Source organism: Centruroides sculpturatus, unplaced genomic scaffold (genome assembly GCF_000671375.1).
Source record: "Centruroides sculpturatus isolate CEXI.00-Female unplaced genomic scaffold, Cexi_2.0 scaffold425, whole genome shotgun sequence".
Taxonomy (NCBI): Eukaryota; Metazoa; Arthropoda; class Arachnida; order Scorpiones; family Buthidae; genus Centruroides; species Centruroides sculpturatus.
The window spans coordinates 18,664-36,396 of record NW_019384549.1 but is presented as its reverse complement, the minus strand read 5'-3'; the positions used below and the strand labels follow the sequence as shown (position 1 = coordinate 36,396).

General features: G+C 34.1%; 1 protein-coding gene across 3 annotated transcripts; it reads left to right on the top strand.

The window, feature by feature from the left end:
- Positions 1 to 2,258: 2,258 nt before the first annotated feature.
- LOC111623632 (chorion peroxidase-like) lies at positions 2,259 to 17,546 on the top strand. 3 transcript variants are annotated; one of them, XM_023366292.1, is made up of 14 exons: positions 2,259 to 2,370; positions 4,684 to 4,772; positions 7,491 to 7,606; positions 13,760 to 13,892; positions 14,532 to 14,758; positions 14,827 to 15,003; positions 15,087 to 15,236; positions 15,299 to 15,355; positions 15,476 to 15,574; positions 15,643 to 15,778; positions 15,845 to 16,405; positions 17,055 to 17,224; positions 17,308 to 17,401; positions 17,476 to 17,546. In XM_023366292.1, exons 2-14 carry the CDS (start codon positions 4,750 to 4,752, stop codon positions 17,534 to 17,536), a joined length of 2,004 nt encoding a protein of 667 aa, XP_023222060.1. In that variant the 5' UTR covers positions 2,259 to 2,370; positions 4,684 to 4,749; the 3' UTR covers positions 17,537 to 17,546. The 3 variants fall into 3 exon arrangements, with proteins under 3 accessions (XP_023222060.1, XP_023222058.1, XP_023222059.1); XM_023366290.1 differs by having other exon boundaries at positions 15,299 to 15,403; XM_023366291.1 differs by lacking the exon at positions 2,259 to 2,370 and adding an exon at positions 4,300 to 4,374 and having other exon boundaries at positions 15,299 to 15,403.
- Positions 17,547 to 17,733: the final 187 nt, after the last annotated feature.

Below are 17,733 nucleotides of genomic sequence, written 5' to 3'. Positions count from 1 at the left end.
ACAGAGATGCAGCGAAGCGATTATCGAAATAAATAAATAAAATAAATAATTGTTTACTAAAATTTTATACGTATTAAATTCTTATTTTAACGGATTTAAATTTTTTTAACTTTTTTTTGTTGTTATATTCATTTTTTCTAAGATTTATTATATTTTATATTTTTAATAACTATCGATTTTGTCGAAAGAGGGCGCGCGTTGCTTACGGTTTGAAATCTATCCTCTCGTCCAACTCTCCACAATAAGAAGAAGAATCTATCCTCTCCTTTCCGTTTATTTTTTTTAATTTTTTGTCCTGTGGGTGCTGAGACGGTTGTTTTTTATGAAGACCATTTAGATATGAGTTTAAATCGATTAAGAAATTTTCAGGGCTGGATTGATACGGTTCTGTCTGTCCCTGTCATCATCATCCTGCCGCTCCATTATGGGTCTAGTGAAATTCTCGATGGGCATAAAAAAGGCCATAAAATCTGCCTTGGCAGATTGCCCACGCATTGCGTTGCCTTATACAAATAAACATACCAATAACTTTTTCATTGTGGGTCTTTTCTACTACACAACGCCTGGAAAAAGCGTTCTCTTAGGGAGCACGCGGCAGATATTTTGGGATGAAACAATGATTTATTTAGCATATTTAATTAAATTTCTAAGACAAATACAACATCCGACAGTTTTAAGAAAAGTTATTTCTGGTTGGATTGATGGGATGTGGCAACGCGACATATGAGCAGTCTGTCTCCCGGGTGGAATTTCTATGAGAAACTGGCCATTATTTAGATATTACACACGTGTAGAAAACCCGAAGAAGTGCACGTGGCTTGGTCAGGCTCGAACCCGCGATCAGTAAGTCTTCAGGGGTTTTATTCACCCGGATACTAATGGGCCGAGCTTTGATAACTCTTGGATTAACAATGACTTCCGCCTCGTAGGCACCCAAGATCCCTTTAATCAAGGCTAGTTGTGGGTTCAGACAGGCCGGATAATGAAAGACGAGGCTCAGCATATACGGGATGGCTTACGAACATTTCCTAAGGTCACCACGTTTTCATAGGAATTTTGAAGCCCACCAGTAATCAAGCGGTTCCGTTCCCTGAACACTGGGAGTTCGGTCGTGGGTTCGCGATTCGCCAGTTACCCTTAAAGGGCGTTACAGACGTGGAGACGGGTTTTCTCAACGTCTGTAACGCATTGTCTGTTCTAAATAGAAGGAAGTGGTCGGAAGGAAAGGTCCCTCTGATACAAACTCCAACGGGTTAAAATTATTGGACTTCTTCAGCATGTCTATGATAGATTTCTGTAGATATTTTTCATAAAGTACTGTACATTCAAGTGAAGAGAGGAGCAGAGCTTCTTGCACTTCGAAACTTCAAAGGCCAAATGAATCTTCCTTAAATACCGATGGCATACCTTGGTTAACTCGTGTTTGTAAGTTAGCACGAATTTATGGGAAGACACCAAAGCGATGGCAAACTGTGGGATTTATAATCCTCATCTAATAAGACAGAAAGAGGTGAATGCTCTAACTATTAAGTCACCTCTCTAATCCTCTTTAAGCATTTAAAGAGAGGATGCAAAGTGCTGCACGAGTGTTGCACTTTGCATCCTTTTGCAAAACTAGAATAGCTTTGATGATGTTTAGTGATGACCTGGTTCTGTTTAGTTAGTCTGAAAGCGATCTTCAGGATAATCTTCAAGAGGATGTTTCCCCAGAAAGACTTCTATGGAAAACTAGCCACTAATTACGCGTTAAAGATAAGAGATTTGTGCCAAAATATATGGGCAACATACCAAAATCTCCCTTCCCACTGATAGCCGAAGAAATAATCTGACTGTTTGCTATCTGTCTTTATTTGACATTCATTTTATATAGGTTAGCAACGGATTGCAAATAACAAACAGTATCGATACTATCGATGTTTTGCCTAAAAATATCGATGGGTATCGCTATCGATAGTATCCGACTACTAAGTCACACACAGCACCACACTCCAATAAAATTACAGATAATAAAACTAGGATTTACTTATAAAAAAAACCCATTCCCAGCATGTGTTTAAGCTAGAAGTATACGGGATAAAAGTGAGTTACGTCACAGATATCGCTCCCCCTCGTTTCGTACGGGTTAAATATCATTTAAACATAAAGAATAGAAGTTATTTAAATAATTTAAATTTAAATATCACGCGAGAATTTAAAACTAGAACGGGTAACGTTACTGATAGTTTTATTTTTGGAACTAACCAATGGGAGGAGATGTACGAGAACTTTGAAGGAAGTTGCACCTTGACAAGTGTCGATCAAGGTAACTTCATAGCAACACCTATAAATAATGGTGAATCTATGAAGATTTGGCATTCTATGGTGCTCAATGTAAGTATACTTTTATGGTAATTTATGTTCATTTCTCTTACTCTATGCCACATTCTTCCTTGCGGCCATAACTGATAAAGGTGTAATTAAGCGAAGGAAGTGGGAGAAAGTTTAATTAAATTATTAAAATTTATACGAGAAAAAAAACTTAAACTTTTATTAAAAACCTCTGAATAACGGCTAGCGGCGGAAATATAAAAATTGGCCGTTGTTCGCAGGTTATTTTGTTAAAAAAGCCGGTAATAAGATGTGGTGGGAGACGACAGTTGTTTGAATGGCGTACAAAAATGTATACAAAATAACCTTCAAATAACGGACACTTCTAACGAGCAGCTTAACTTAACAAAAATGCAAAGTTTCTGACAAACTGGCCGCTTTTTGAAGGTTATTTTGTATATATTAACCTCTAAACAACGGCCACTTCGCATCAACTGTTTATTTATTTGATAAAAATGTAAAAATTTGTGAAAAAAAAATGGCTGCCGTTTAGAGGTGATTGCTGCTTGGATATATTTTATAAAATAATTAATAAAAGATAAATATTTTTTTCGAATTTTTTTTTTGTATAAAAAGAGTTTAAAAATCTAAAAATAAAACTAATTTCCTCCATATTTGTTTTTTTACTTCACACTTAAGGTTAATAACATTAACGTTTATCGATAGATATTTTCCGATCATAAATAAATTACTTTTAAATACGACCAAACCTCTCAATAACGGCCGCCGACGGTGGGCATAAAAAGTGACCGTTGTTTAGAAGTTATCTTGCATGCATTTTCGTTAAAGGAAAAAAAAAATGGTCGCAGTTTAGAGGTGGCCGTTATTGCAGGTTCGACTGTACATAAAAAATGTGTACGGTAAAACCTGTGCAAACCGGAATCGCACATCTTTCCGGTTTGGCAGGTTTCCGTTTTACTCGGGTTCCATTTTGGACGGGTTTTAGGGTAAACCTGTCTAAAACGGAACCCAATGCGTTTCCGGTTTACGCAGGTTTTACTGTTTCGGGTTATTATCTGTATAGATAATAGCCCGAAAGTCAGTTAACAGATATATAATATTTTAAAATTATTTAAGAACAATTAAACAGGTTGTAACTAATAAACTGTATCAGGGATGGGATAATAAGGTTTTATTTTAGGGAACTCATAAGGTCACATGATACATTGCAGGCTGCTTAAGTATATACATAAGGCTTTTCAGGAAGACTTTCTATAGTAACTAGGGTCCAGTGGCCCATTATAGCTTCGTGGGCGCCCGGGAAAATTTGAATTAGCGGGGCCCCACGTACAACGTTGACTTCAGACGTTTTTCTTTGAGGGAATTGTCTTATAAAAGATTAGTTTGGGGCCTTCTGTTAGTGGTGGCCCGGACAATTGTCCTTTACGCCATCTAGTTGGGCCCTATTTAAGTGTTTAGGCAGGTGAAGAAAACCTGGGAAACATTTGGTGAGGTGGAAACCCACCAACAGGCTGGCCCACTGTGAAAACTATCATACATTTTACCACTTTATATCGTATCGGGCTTCGCTAGAAGCCCCAGAAAGGCCTCTTATATCCTTAAGGTTGCAAATTTCCAACCCTCCCCCGTAATGGCATTATTTAAATATTAAATTCTATCATTTTAATTGTAAATGTGGATACAAAATCGAGTTACAAATTAAAAATATTTTGGGCTAAAAATATAATTTTCAAATTAACTAGAAGACAATTGAAAAATTCAATTTAACAATAGTTTAAATATAAAGTCGTATTCACGTGTTTGTCTGAACAATGATAAACGTAACACAAGACAATACACGTATCACGTTACTTAAACACTAGCTCTGTATTGTTTACAGGCCGATTTTAACAATTTTAATCATATTTATCTAAAGTAAACGATACCCAATTAACTACGTGACACTTTAAACAATAAATAACAATACTTTCGTATGATTTAAGTGTAGAATTTTACTGTTTTTACGGCTAAACAATCCCATTTCAGCTTAATTCTTATACATAGTTTGTATGCGTTTTACAGCTTGAAATTGTCGCGAGTTTTTAATTGATTAACGGCGTTCTAATTATAATTAATTAATGAAAATTATACAGAATTAACTTCTTAAATTAAGCTTGTATATGACGTTTACAGCTTGTTTCTATACAGTATACATCCAAAGTTATTAAAGTTTGAAATCGCGTATACAGGACCCTGAGTACTCGCTCTTCTAGTAGAAATATTCAGTTTATTCTTATCGAAAATGTTTTAATTCGGTATAAATATAGAAATTAAAGGTATAATTTCTAATAATTTATGCATATTTTTTATTTTTAGAATGTTTTCTGCACGTTAAAACAACGTTCAAAGATCAAACTATAAGGAAAGAACACCTGGAAAAAGATGGGACTCGATACCTTGTTTAAGTAAGTATTTATTCATAAAATTGTCTTTTTATTTAATTTATCGGATGGAGACGTGAATTTTAATTATATGGAAACTTGTTTAGTAGGCCATTAAAGTATTTTATGACACAAATTTAAATTTCTTATCGTCTCGATGCGAGATTCCCGATTTAGATTTGGATCAGGTTCGTCTTTTCGGGTTAAAATATCGAACGATAAACAATAGAAAATAGTGAAAAATAAAATTATTTATAGCAAAGTAACGAGAACAGACAAACTGACGTACTAATTCAGGAAATGCTTTCATTGATTGATTGGTTATTATGAGTACGTAGGCCTACTTGATAACTAGTTGAGGTGATCATCTAAGCACGATCGCTGCTGTAATTTGAGGTAAATTCTGTTAAAAAGTAAACGAATTTCTTCTGTATAAGGTAAATTTTAAGTTTTTATAATTAATTTTTTAAGTATTATTTAAAAAAAAGAGAAAAATCTAGAGTTGCGTAACTTTTCCGGCTGGTGTTAAAATTACGTGTGGCGCCATCTGTTACACGATTTTATTTTAAAAAAACTTTGCCCTTTTATAATTAATAATATATAAAAAAATTAATTTCGAGGGAAGAGACGAGTTTTATAAAAAAAATTGTGTTAATTACGTGTTCGATTCGAGATACGATACGTGACTTTTTCTATCTCTTGACCCCCTCGACATTTAACCACCAAAATTTAACAATGTCAATCCTCCCGATACACGAACATCCCTGCAAAATTTCAGAAATTTTCGACTAAAGGAACAGGAGTTATTAAGCTTTAAAGTGAGCGAACGAAATCGTGCACCCTCACACTAGCATCCGTACATACAGGGGGAAAAACACCCGAATTTTCGACATTTCGAGGTTCTCAGAGTCAAAAAACGTAAAAATATTGGGAGAGGGTCATTTTCTTTATCGATTCCTCTATTACATTTAACAACAAAAAGTAAAAATTAGTGATGGTGCACACTATATCTACACTGAACTTGAATAGGATGGGATTATAAGAGGATGAGACATAATTTTGAGGTTATTTTTTCGATATTAGAAGAGTTTTCGTAACTTTTCTTAGTTATATTTTAGATAAACAATCATCAGCCCCCGTCAAATCGTGCTCGAGTTACCCTAGACACGTGTATATCAATCAAAATCTCTCATTGTTCTGGTGAAAACCTATTGTTTTACATAAAACAATGCCTTTTCTCACGCATTTAATATTAAGGAGAGTTGAAGTTTAATGGATTTTCATCGCCACGATCTTTAGAGAAGGAATTTATGCCTAGAAGGCCTTAGAAAATAGAAAAAAAAAAATCTACAAAATTGTGATTAATTTTTGAAAAAATCTATTAAATTTATTCGGGTTTAAAAATAAAGGCCTCAAACACCGAAAGTAAAGGTTATAACCTCATACTTTTAAATTTTATTATTGTTATTATTCGGTGAAGAAAAGGGTCTCGTATATGTTATTTTAATATTGAGAAAAGAATTTATGTGAGGTTATGCCTCTTTCTATGAAAACTTCACCCTATTCGGGTATTATACACGCGAAGAAAACCCGAAAACTCCACGTGGTAACCCATTGGTGAGGCGCGAACCCAGTGTTCAGGGGTTTTTAACCATTGGACTGGACTAGTAAACTAAACAAACCGCAACTTAGGGCCTCGGTAGGGAGGAAGAGCCTTTTGTGTTATAGTTTGCAGTCCTAATATTTCTAATAATATTTAGAATAGACATACAAACGCACACTCGATTAGGGTGCTGTTAAGTAATCGTATTCCTTTTATCTCTGTTGAGGTCACCGTAGTGAGACCGTACCACTTGTACCATTGTAGTTACGTCATTAATGAGATAGTTACGTAAATTTGACATCATTCTTTACCATTTATTATTGTAAAACTGACGTAAAATTGTACATTATCTCAACTTTTTCTCTCATTTATACTCGTACTTATTGATGAACAGCATATATTATTAAGTATAATGTCTACACCTTCATTAACAACTGATGAAAATGCTTGGAAATACAGTCAAACCCCGATATAGCGCCTTTTGACTTGTTGTGGCCCTAAACTATAAGGTATAACAGGCTCTTCCCATCTAACAAATGATGCATGTAACAATGTGAGGCCCTAAGCTAGCTTAAGGCCTCACATTATCTTAACGGGACGAACCCATGACAATAATATTCGAAGGTTCGTCCCTGCTCGACACTTGGCATCTTAATGACACAAAATACAGTTAAGAAGATGACATTTATGCGTAAAGCGCCTTCATTTTTACGTCAATCTGACGTCATTGCTGCATTTTTTCGTTACAGTTACATAAGAATGACGTCAAATTGACGTAAAAGTGTAGGGCCTATACTGACTTTTACTTACCTACTCGCCATTTAAACATGCAGATGATCACTGAACTGCAATTTGAAATTGCAGACCTATACACTTAACTGTCGTCCGTCTAGTTGTATGTCTGTCTGTAATCTCGAGAACTGTACACGAACTTCCGGTCTTGACCGGAAGTCGCGTGATTTTTTTAAAAATTGTAGATTTTTAAACGTTTTAATAGCATTAAATTAAATTTTGTGTGCCAAGTTTTATGTTATTCGCCCACATACACCAATAAATACTTAAATATTTAAATTAAAAATAATATGAAAATGTACTGTACTTTAACTTATTACAATACCTTTCTATTATTTTCTATATAGGTTATTTATATTGAACATCTTTCTAATTCAAGCAAATACTGAATTTGATTACGTAAAGCGATCCAAAGAAAAAATTAGGAATTATGTCAGATTAAATGAGAAATTGGAACAAACAGGTAATTCACCTTTGTTCAAATATATCTTTCCTCGTATGATTAATTATTCTTTTCCTCGTAATGTGAGGAAATTAACATTATTTAAATGTAATTAAATATCTTCTTTTATTATTTTAATTAATTATAAATATAACATTTTATAGAAGTACAAATTGTTTCGACACCTTTCCTTACTCGGTTACGATTTTCTGTCTGTGGTTCCTTTCTAAGATTTTCCAAGCATATCTCTCATTATTCCGAACAATATTGTATGATTTGAAGTATCGTAACCTAGGAGAGAACCCCTTCTCTTTGTAAATAAGTAAGTACAGGGTAGGGATTTGAATGTGGCAAACGCACTTACACGTGTACATACATCTAAAGAGTTTTCTCTTCATCCACAGCTGTAGTGGTTACATCCACAGTTGTACGGGGTAGAATATACGTTGCACGTTCTACTTCTCCACCCTTACTATGGGTTCTAGTTACGCTACTGGTGCATGTTCAAACCACACGAATTGTCTTCGTTATCTTTCTAGTATAATGTCCTTTCTCCTCCTGCACGACTTTCTCCTGAGCTTTTCTAGAAAACATTATACGTTTTTTCCTAAATAAATAATTTTCAAAAATTGAATAAAATTAATATTGTAATTATTTAACATTTCCAATTGACTTTAGTCTGCAGATAATTGAAGAAGTAATTGAAGGTTTGAAACTGGAAAATAGTTCCTGGACGGGCCGCATTGGATACGTTCAAAGAAACGTATTTGTTTTACTCATTGTTATAATTAATATTTACTTAATTTAACATTTTCAATTGACTTTAGTTTGCAGATAGTTGAAGAAGTGTTNAGTTACAAAAATTATTATTAACATGTACAATAAATGTAAAAAATTGTAAAATTAAAAGATATATATTAAAATAGTAAGAGCTTTTTTTTTTTTGCTTGTAACAAACTTTTTGGTGGGGGTCGATGTGAGGTTTCGAAAAGTTGTAAGGGGTCAACGATCAAAAAAGTTTGGAGACCCTTGGCCTAGGGGATGCCTTCCGGGAGATCTTTTAAGGGTAATTGGTCCCTATTCAGGCATTACAGATGTGGAGAAAACCCAGAACACTCCATATGGCCAGCCCATCCTGGAAAGGTGCAAACTCATGACCAAACTTCTAGTGTTCAAGGAACGGAACCACTTGGTGACCGGTAGGCCTTTATGAAGGATGGAGCTTGATATATTCCATACAGACTACTCAAAAAAATTTCCTAGAGTTTTCTGTCTGAAATTGATCATCATTCCAGAGCAGTAGGCTGACACCTTTGCTACCACAGTCATCCAACTGATTTATATTATAAAATACATTCAATACTATAAGTAAATAGTAAGAAAAATAAAAATCTATCTCAGTTGTAAGAGGCTGATTATTTTTATTTGCCTATAATTCCATCCTCCAGGAAAGTGAGAAGTTTATCAAACAGGAATATAAGTTGCTGATTACTGATATGTTAAAATTATTTATTATACAAAATTAAAGTGAATTGAATCCAGAAAAGAATCAATTTTCAAAAGCTAGATACAATTTCTTATGTTTCTTCTAGTTTCTAATTGTCTGTTCTGCATCATTTTAAGAAGTATCAAAATCAGTCTCGGAATCTATAAGTCTACTTTATATTTTGATATAAAAGCAATTTATAAGGATCTCTTATCTATAAAGTGGTCGATAGGGACGATATCTAGTAAAGCGACCTTAATACGGCCAGATAAGTAAGCCAATGTCTTAACCTGTTTCATTTAAAACAAACTATGTCATTGGTTTGTTTATCCAGTTATATTAAAGCCACTTTACTAGCAACACACTCAAAGAGTTCTTATGAAATTGTCCTTAGTTAATTATTTTGTTTACTTTTTAGCAGAGTTTTAATATGACAAACATGAGTTATATATGCAATAGAAAAGGAATTAATTATTTGTGAAATTCATGACTACCCCAATAGGCTCAATTCAAGCTCCGAACGAGACATTTGGGACCTTATCAGAGCTGTAGAGCATACTTATAGGAGCAAAAAACTCAAAGAAACCATACCTCTATGACCCTTCACAAGATACAGCTCCCAAAATTGGGTCGTGCAAGATCGCAAGTCGCGCCACTCTGTCAAGATTATCACATTTAACTGTTTAGCCCATGTGACTATGCTGTCTTCGAGCAGTCCACTTGATGTTATATAGTTTTAAGGGGGTGTGGGGGATGTGGGGGGTGATCCCTACCCAGGCGATGAGTGCAAGCGATAAAGAGCACCAAAGTGCCCGACTACATGCGAAGCATCGGTCAAGGCTTGCTGTTGTTCACCTTGACAATGCAGAGCATGGAGAATAGGCAGTATGAAACTACATGTACATGTTAAAAACTGACCTTTNTGAAATTGTCCTTAGTTAATTATTTTGTTTACTTTTAGCAGAGTTTCAGTATGACAAACATCAGTTATATATGCAATAGAAATGGAATTAATTATTTGTGAAATTCATGACTACCCAATAGGCTCAATTCAAGCTCTGAACGAGACATTTGGGACCTTATCAGAGCTGTAGAGCATACTTATAGGAGCAAAAAAGTCAAAGAAACAATACCTCTATGACCCTTCACAAGATACAGCTCCCAAAATTGGGTCGTGCAAGATTGCAAGTTGCATCACTCTGTTAAGATTATCACATTTAACTGTTTAGCCCAGCGATTCCCAACCTGTGGTACTCGTACCCCTAGGGGTACGCGATAGGTTGTTTAGGGGTACAGAAAAAAGTTAGTTATTATGGCAGAAAAAATAATATATTATGTATCACAAACTAATAGTATTAAAAAATTATTAGGTAAAACATGTTCCTTGCAACAATCACAACTTTATTATACATTTTTTCATTTACTTTTTTTTCTTTAATTTAAAGTTACAATATGTAAAATTAACAATACGGGTACTCACTAAATTTCTTAAATGAGGGGTACAATCTAGAGATATGACATGTCACGGGGTACNAGGCCTACTTGATAACTAGTTGAGGTGATCATCTAAGCACGATCGCTGCTGTAATTTGAGGTAAATTCTGTTAAAAAGTAAACGAATTTCTTCTGTATAAGGTAAATTTTAAGTTTTTATAATTAATTTTTTAAGTATTATTTAAAAAAAAGAGAAAAATCTAGAGTTGCGTAACTTTTCCGGCTGGTGTTAAAATTACGTGTGGCGCCATCTGTTACACGATTTTATTTTAAAAAAACTTTGCCCTTTTATAATTAATAATATATAAAAAAATTAATTTCGAGGGAAGAGACGAGTTTTATAAAAAAAATTGTGTTAATTACGTGTTCGATTCGAGATACGATACGTGACTTTTTCTATCTCTTGACCCCCTCGACATTTAACCACCAAAATTTAACAATGTCAATCCTCCCGATACACGAACATCCCTGCAAAATTTCAGAAATTTTCGACTAAAGGAACAGGAGTTATTAAGCTTTAAAGTGAGCGAACGAAATCGTGCACCCTCACACTAGCATCCGTACATACAGGGGGAAAAACACCCGAATTTTCGACATTTCGAGGTTCTCAGAGTCAAAAAACGTAAAAATATTGGGAGAGGGTCATTTTCTTTATCGATTCCTCTATTACATTTAACAACAAAAAGTAAAAATTAGTGATGGTGCACACTATATCTACACTGAACTTGAATAGGATGGGATTATAAGAGGATGAGACATAATTTTGAGGTTATTTTTTCGATATTAGAAGAGTTTTCGTAACTTTTCTTAGTTATATTTTAGATAAACAATCATCAGCCCCCGTCAAATCGTGCTCGAGTTACCCTAGACACGTGTATATCAATCAAAATCTCTCATTGTTCTGGTGAAAACCTATTGTTTTACATAAAACAATGCCTTTTCTCACGCATTTAATATTAAGGAGAGTTGAAGTTTAATGGATTTTCATCGCCACGATCTTTAGAGAAGGAATTTATGCCTAGAAGGCCTTAGAAAATAGAAAAAAAAAATCTACAAAATTGTGATTAATTTTTGAAAAAATCTATTAAATTTATTCGGGTTTAAAAATAAAGGCCTCAAACACCGAAAGTAAAGGTTATAACCTCATACTTTTAAATTTTATTATTGTTATTATTCGGTGAAGAAAAGGGTCTCGTATATGTTATTTTAATATTGAGAAAAGAATTTATGTGAGGTTATGCCTCTTTCTATGAAAACTTCACCCTATTCGGGTATTATACACGCGAAGAAAACCCGAAAACTCCACGTGGTAACCCATTGGTGAGGCGCGAACCCAGTGTTCAGGGGTTTTTAACCATTGGACTGGACTAGTAAACTAAACAAACCGCAACTTAGGGCCTCGGTAGGGAGGAAGAGCCTTTTGTGTTATAGTTTGCAGTCCTAATATTTCTAATAATATTTAGAATAGACATACAAACGCACACTCGATTAGGGTGCTGTTAAGTAATCGTATTCCTTTTATCTCTGTTGAGGTCACCGTAGTGAGACCGTACCACTTGTACCATTGTAGTTACGTCATTAATGAGATAGTTACGTAAATTTGACATCATTCTTTACCATTTATTATTGTAAAACTGACGTAAAATTGTACATTATCTCAACTTTTTCTCTCATTTATACTCGTACTTATTGATGAACAGCATATATTATTAAGTATAATGTCTACACCTTCATTAACAACTGATGAAAATGCTTGGAAATACAGTCAAACCCCGATATAGCGCCTTTTGACTTGTTGTGGCCCTAAACTATAAGGTATAACAGGCTCTTCCCATCTAACAAATGATGCATGTAACAATGTGAGGCCCTAAGCTAGCTTAAGGCCTCACATTATCTTAACGGGACGAACCCATGACAATAATATTCGAAGGTTCGTCCCTGCTCGACACTTGGCATCTTAATGACACAAAATACAGTTAAGAAGATGACATTTATGCGTAAAGCGCCTTCATTTTTACGTCAATCTGACGTCATTGCTGCATTTTTTCGTTAGTTACATAAGAATGACGTCAAATTGACGTAAAAGTGTAGGGCCTATACTGACTTTTACTTACCTACTCGCCATTTAAACATGCAGATGATCACTGAACTGCAATTTGAAATTGCAGACCTATACACTTAACTGTCGTCCGTCTAGTTGTATGTCTGTCTGTAATCTCGAGAACTGTACACGAACTTCCGGTCTTGACCGGAAGTCGCGTGATTTTTTTAAAAATTGTAGATTTTTAAACGTTTTAATAGCATTAAATTAAATTTTGTGTGCCAAGTTTTATGTTATTCGCCCACATACACCAATAAATACTTAAATATTTAAATTAAAAATAATATGAAAATGTACTGTACTTTAACTTATTACAATACCTTTCTATTATTTTCTATATAGGTTATTTATATTGAACATCTTTCTAATTCAAGCAAATACTGAATTTGATTACGTAAAGCGATCCAAAGAAAAAATTAGGACTTATGTCAGATTAAATGAGAAATTGGAACAAACAGGTAATTCACCTTTGTTCAAATATATCTTTCCTCGTATGATTAATTATTCTTTTCCTCGTAATGTGAGGAAATTAACATTATTTAAATGTAATTAAATATCTTCTTTTATTATTTTAATTAATTATAAATATAACATTTTATAGAAGTACAAATTGTTTCGACACCTTTCCTTACTCGGTTACGATTTTCTGTCTGTGGTTCCTTTCTAAGATTTTTCAAGCATATCTCTCATTATTCCGAACAATATTGTATGATTTGAAGTATCGTAACCTAGGAGAGAACCCCTTCTCTTTGTAAATAAGTAAGTACAGGGTAGGGATTTGAATGTGGCAAACGCACTTACACGTGTACATACATCTAAAGAGTTTTCTCTTCATCCACAGCTGTAGTGGTTACATCCACAGTTGTACGGGGTAGAATATACGTTGCACGTTCTACTTCTCCACCCTTACTATGGGTTCTAGTTACGCTACTGGTGCATGTTCAAACCACACGAATTGTCTTCGTTATCTTTCTAGTATAATGTCCTTTCTCCTCCTGCACGACTTTCTCCTGAGCTTTTCTAGAAAACATTCGATGTTTTTTCCTAAATAAATAAGTTTTTAAATATATATATTTTTTTGTTTTGTTTATAGGAAATAACATTCGCCTTAGTAATTCAGAGAGAGCTCATCAAATGATGAACGTTTATATTCCGTGTGGACTGAACAATTGCTTCAGCAATACTCAATATTTATTAGAAGCAATAGCTTCAGAGAAAGTATCGAGGTATTTTATATTATTTTTAAATCTAATTTACATATTCCAAGTTTAAGAATTCATAACTTTTAACGTTAATCTGTTTATTATGCTACGTACATAAATGTAAATTTATGTACTACTGTTTTCGATTAACAAGCTCCAATAAACCTTTTTCCAATAGTGGCACCCCAACTTGGTAAGTTTTTTTTTTTCTTGCGGCACCCCTACTTCTTTATCTGAGTTATTGTGCCTTACGTAGGCTATATTTGAGAAGTGTTTTTATGGATACGCTCAGCACTATATTTCGTGGCACCCTGGTTGAAAACCACCATGGGCAATCTGCCAATACTCTCTTATAATGGACGCCTCTTGGCAAATCGTCGTGGATTGATAGATACTGACATGCCTACGGTAGAGTGGAGGTGGAGTTTTCTGGGTTTCTTCAAGTGTATAACACCTAAATAGGAACCATAGAATGTCCTCCTGGGAGGCAGATCTTCCTCTTGTTTTTGTTAACTTATCCCAATCATAGAAATTCCTCTCTGGAGCACTGGCAGATCGCCTTAGTTTACGGATTGATAAATCTAGAAGGCCATTTTAAAATCTTTTCAATGAGGTTCAGTTTAAAGTTATATAAAATTTCTTTCCATAAAAACAATTTTCCAGGTTAAAAATCAAAAAGTCAGACGTGGATGTACTAGAAAATTTAGAATGGGAAAGCCAAGAGGTTAAAGAAATTCAAAAGCAATGTCTATATGACAGAAGCAGGCCTACAGATTGCCACGACAGCAAGTTCCGAAATTTTGATGGAAGCTGCAACAATCTCGAAAGGCCCGACGATGGAAGAACGTTTACGTGTTTCAGAAGATTATTAAGGCCCGATTATGCGGATGGTTTGTTTTTATATTAGTGTATCGAATTAAATTGCATAAACCAAATTGAATTAAGTTATTAATTTTAGGAGTGAAGGAACCAAGAGCTGGTGTAGAAAATGTTCTACCGGATGCAAGGATTATAACGCGTAAACTACATAGAATGCGCCATTTAAACACGGTGACGACAAGTGTCAACTCGTTGCACATGAGCTATGGACAATTCCTCGATCACGATTTGGAGTTTACCTCCCTCTTTCGATTGGGTTAGTGGATAATTTTCCACTTTAAATCGTAAAATATAGTGCTTTTTATTGAGGAAACTGGGTCTTTTTTTAATTAATAACAGGTAATAGCACGTTGCTTAATTGCTGTCGACTCGATGCACCTATCCATCATCAATGCTTCCCATTGCAAATTCGTTCGGACGATCCTGATTTCAGCCATAGATCTTGCCTAAATTTTGTTCGAAATTCTGCTTGTCCCACATGCAATTTAGGTAAATATAGAATTATACAATTAATCAATTGCATAATTATGATTTTAATTACTTGATTTTAGGATGGAGAGAACAGATGAATGTATTGCCTTCTGCAATAGATTGCTCCCAAGTATATGGTACTTCAGATGAAATTGCTCTGTCTCTTCGAAACTTATCTGGAAACGGTAGTTTTAAGTCCTTACTGTTACGAAGGAGCTGAGAGATTATAGGATTTGTATGTCATACATTTTTTATAGGAGAATTAGCAACTCAGTGGATACCAGGAGCGGGAGTTCTTCCGTTACCAAATCTACAAACAAAGGGAAGTCACCCAGGATTTCCACCCTTTCGAATGGGTACTACTAAATTATTATCTAAGCAATATGTAACAAAGAAAAATATTAATTAGTATCTATTTTAAAAGGTGATTTCAGAGTAAATCAGAACTTATTATTAACGACCTTCCATATAATGTTTTTGAGATTTCATAACTACGTTGCACGCCATCTAAGAAGATTGAATCCAATGTGGGATGGAGACAGGATATACATGGAAACAAGGTAAAACAATTAATTAATAAAATTTTCATGTATAAATTATATACTTAAGATTATATCATATTACAGAAGATTCGTAGGAGCGTGTATGCAACACATTACTTATGAAGAGTATCTTCCTTTGCTGTTAGGACCAATGATTATGAGGAAGTATCATCTAGATGAGGATAACACGAGATACGATAGTAGATTATCTCTATCGTTGTTTAATTATTTCGTGAGTGCATCATTCAGATTTGGGCACAGCACTATTCCTGATACGTTTCTGACACTTTCAGAGGATCTAAAAGTCGGACAGTTTTTATTAAAAGACACATTCTTTAACCCCGTGCCATTTTATCAAGGAAGATTAGAAGACTTGATACGAGGGTCTACATTGCAATTTCAGGATTCTTTTGACAGATTTGTGGCTAATTCAGTGGCGAGACATTTGTTTCAAAGTGAAAACGATACCGTGGGACTAGACTTACCAACAATAAACATACAAAGAGGAAGAGATCATGGATTACCAGGATATAAATTTTATGTAGAGAAAACTCATAATTTCCGAATTGATGACTTCGATCATCTGCATAAATATGGCTTGATGAGTAGGAGGACTGCGGAAGAACTACAAGTTTTATACGATAAGTAAGCATTACTTAAAAGAATTACTGTGCATATTTTGATCTTAATCATATAATTATTGCAGGTTACTCCAGAACCTTCCAAGTTTAATTTTTTACTGTAAATGAACGATGTGGTATACAAATCTTGTTCAACCATCATTCAAATCTGTGTATTATAATGTTTCCTCTCAATTTCAATGATCTTTATATCATAGGAGTACCATAAAGTAAATTGGATTGATGGAACGATACAACTTAAAACATAGGCAAAGTACCAAGGGAGAAATTTCTAAGAGAAACTGGCACCTATTTAAGTATTAAACACGAAGAAAACACGGAATACTCTCAGACCAACCCGTTGCTGAGGCATAAAGTTTAATAACTTCTGAGTTTTTTGTCGAAAATTTCTGAAATTTTGCAGGGAGGTTTGTGCATTATGGGGTATGATGCTATTAAATTTTGGTGGTTAAAGGTCGAGGATGTGGGGAGATAATGAGAGTCGTGTTTATTTCCCAATAAAATCGGGCTTAATAACAATTTTATTCGTTATTAGCATTTAGAATATTTTTATAAAACCCATCCTTAACGTCAAAATTAAGCTTTTTGCCATTTTATAATAGTTAGTTTCGAAACCCATACATAAACTGTCTAAATAAATATTTTACTTATAGTAAAATTGAAGACGTCGATCTGTTTGTCGGTTTACTATGCGAAGAACATTTAAAAGAATCTTTGGTAGGACCTACAGCAGCACATTTAATAGCCAAGCAGTTTTTTGAACTGAAATTCGGAGATAGATATTTTTATACTCACCGAGACGAAACCGGATCATTTACTTTAGGTAAGCGGACTTTAATAATCTCACAGATAAATCGATACTTTTAAATTCATTAATATTAATGATCAGTATCAATTTTTGTCTAGCTCAAAAGGCAGCCATTCGAGAGGTATTTCTGAGTAATATTATATGCGCAACAACAGAAATTAACGAGATAACTATCGATGCTATGGTTCCTCAGTAAGTATAATGATTAAGAAATAGTAATTTAATGGTAAAAAGTAATCTCATTGATTAAATATTTTAACTTTCAGGAGTCCCATTGTGCCTTGTAGCCATTTAAAACCCATAAACTTTTTACATTGGAAAGAATGAAGAAGTAAATGGGAGCTCATACAAAAGGATACATTCAACTTCCTTAAAGTCTGTATTATTACACGGCTATATTTGTTTAATTATTTATAATTTTCATTATTTATAAAAATGTTTTCTTTGACAATAAATTGGATTAAATTATTTATAAATTTATAATTTATAGCAGGAAATTTCAAGTGCGATCACTGGGTAATTTG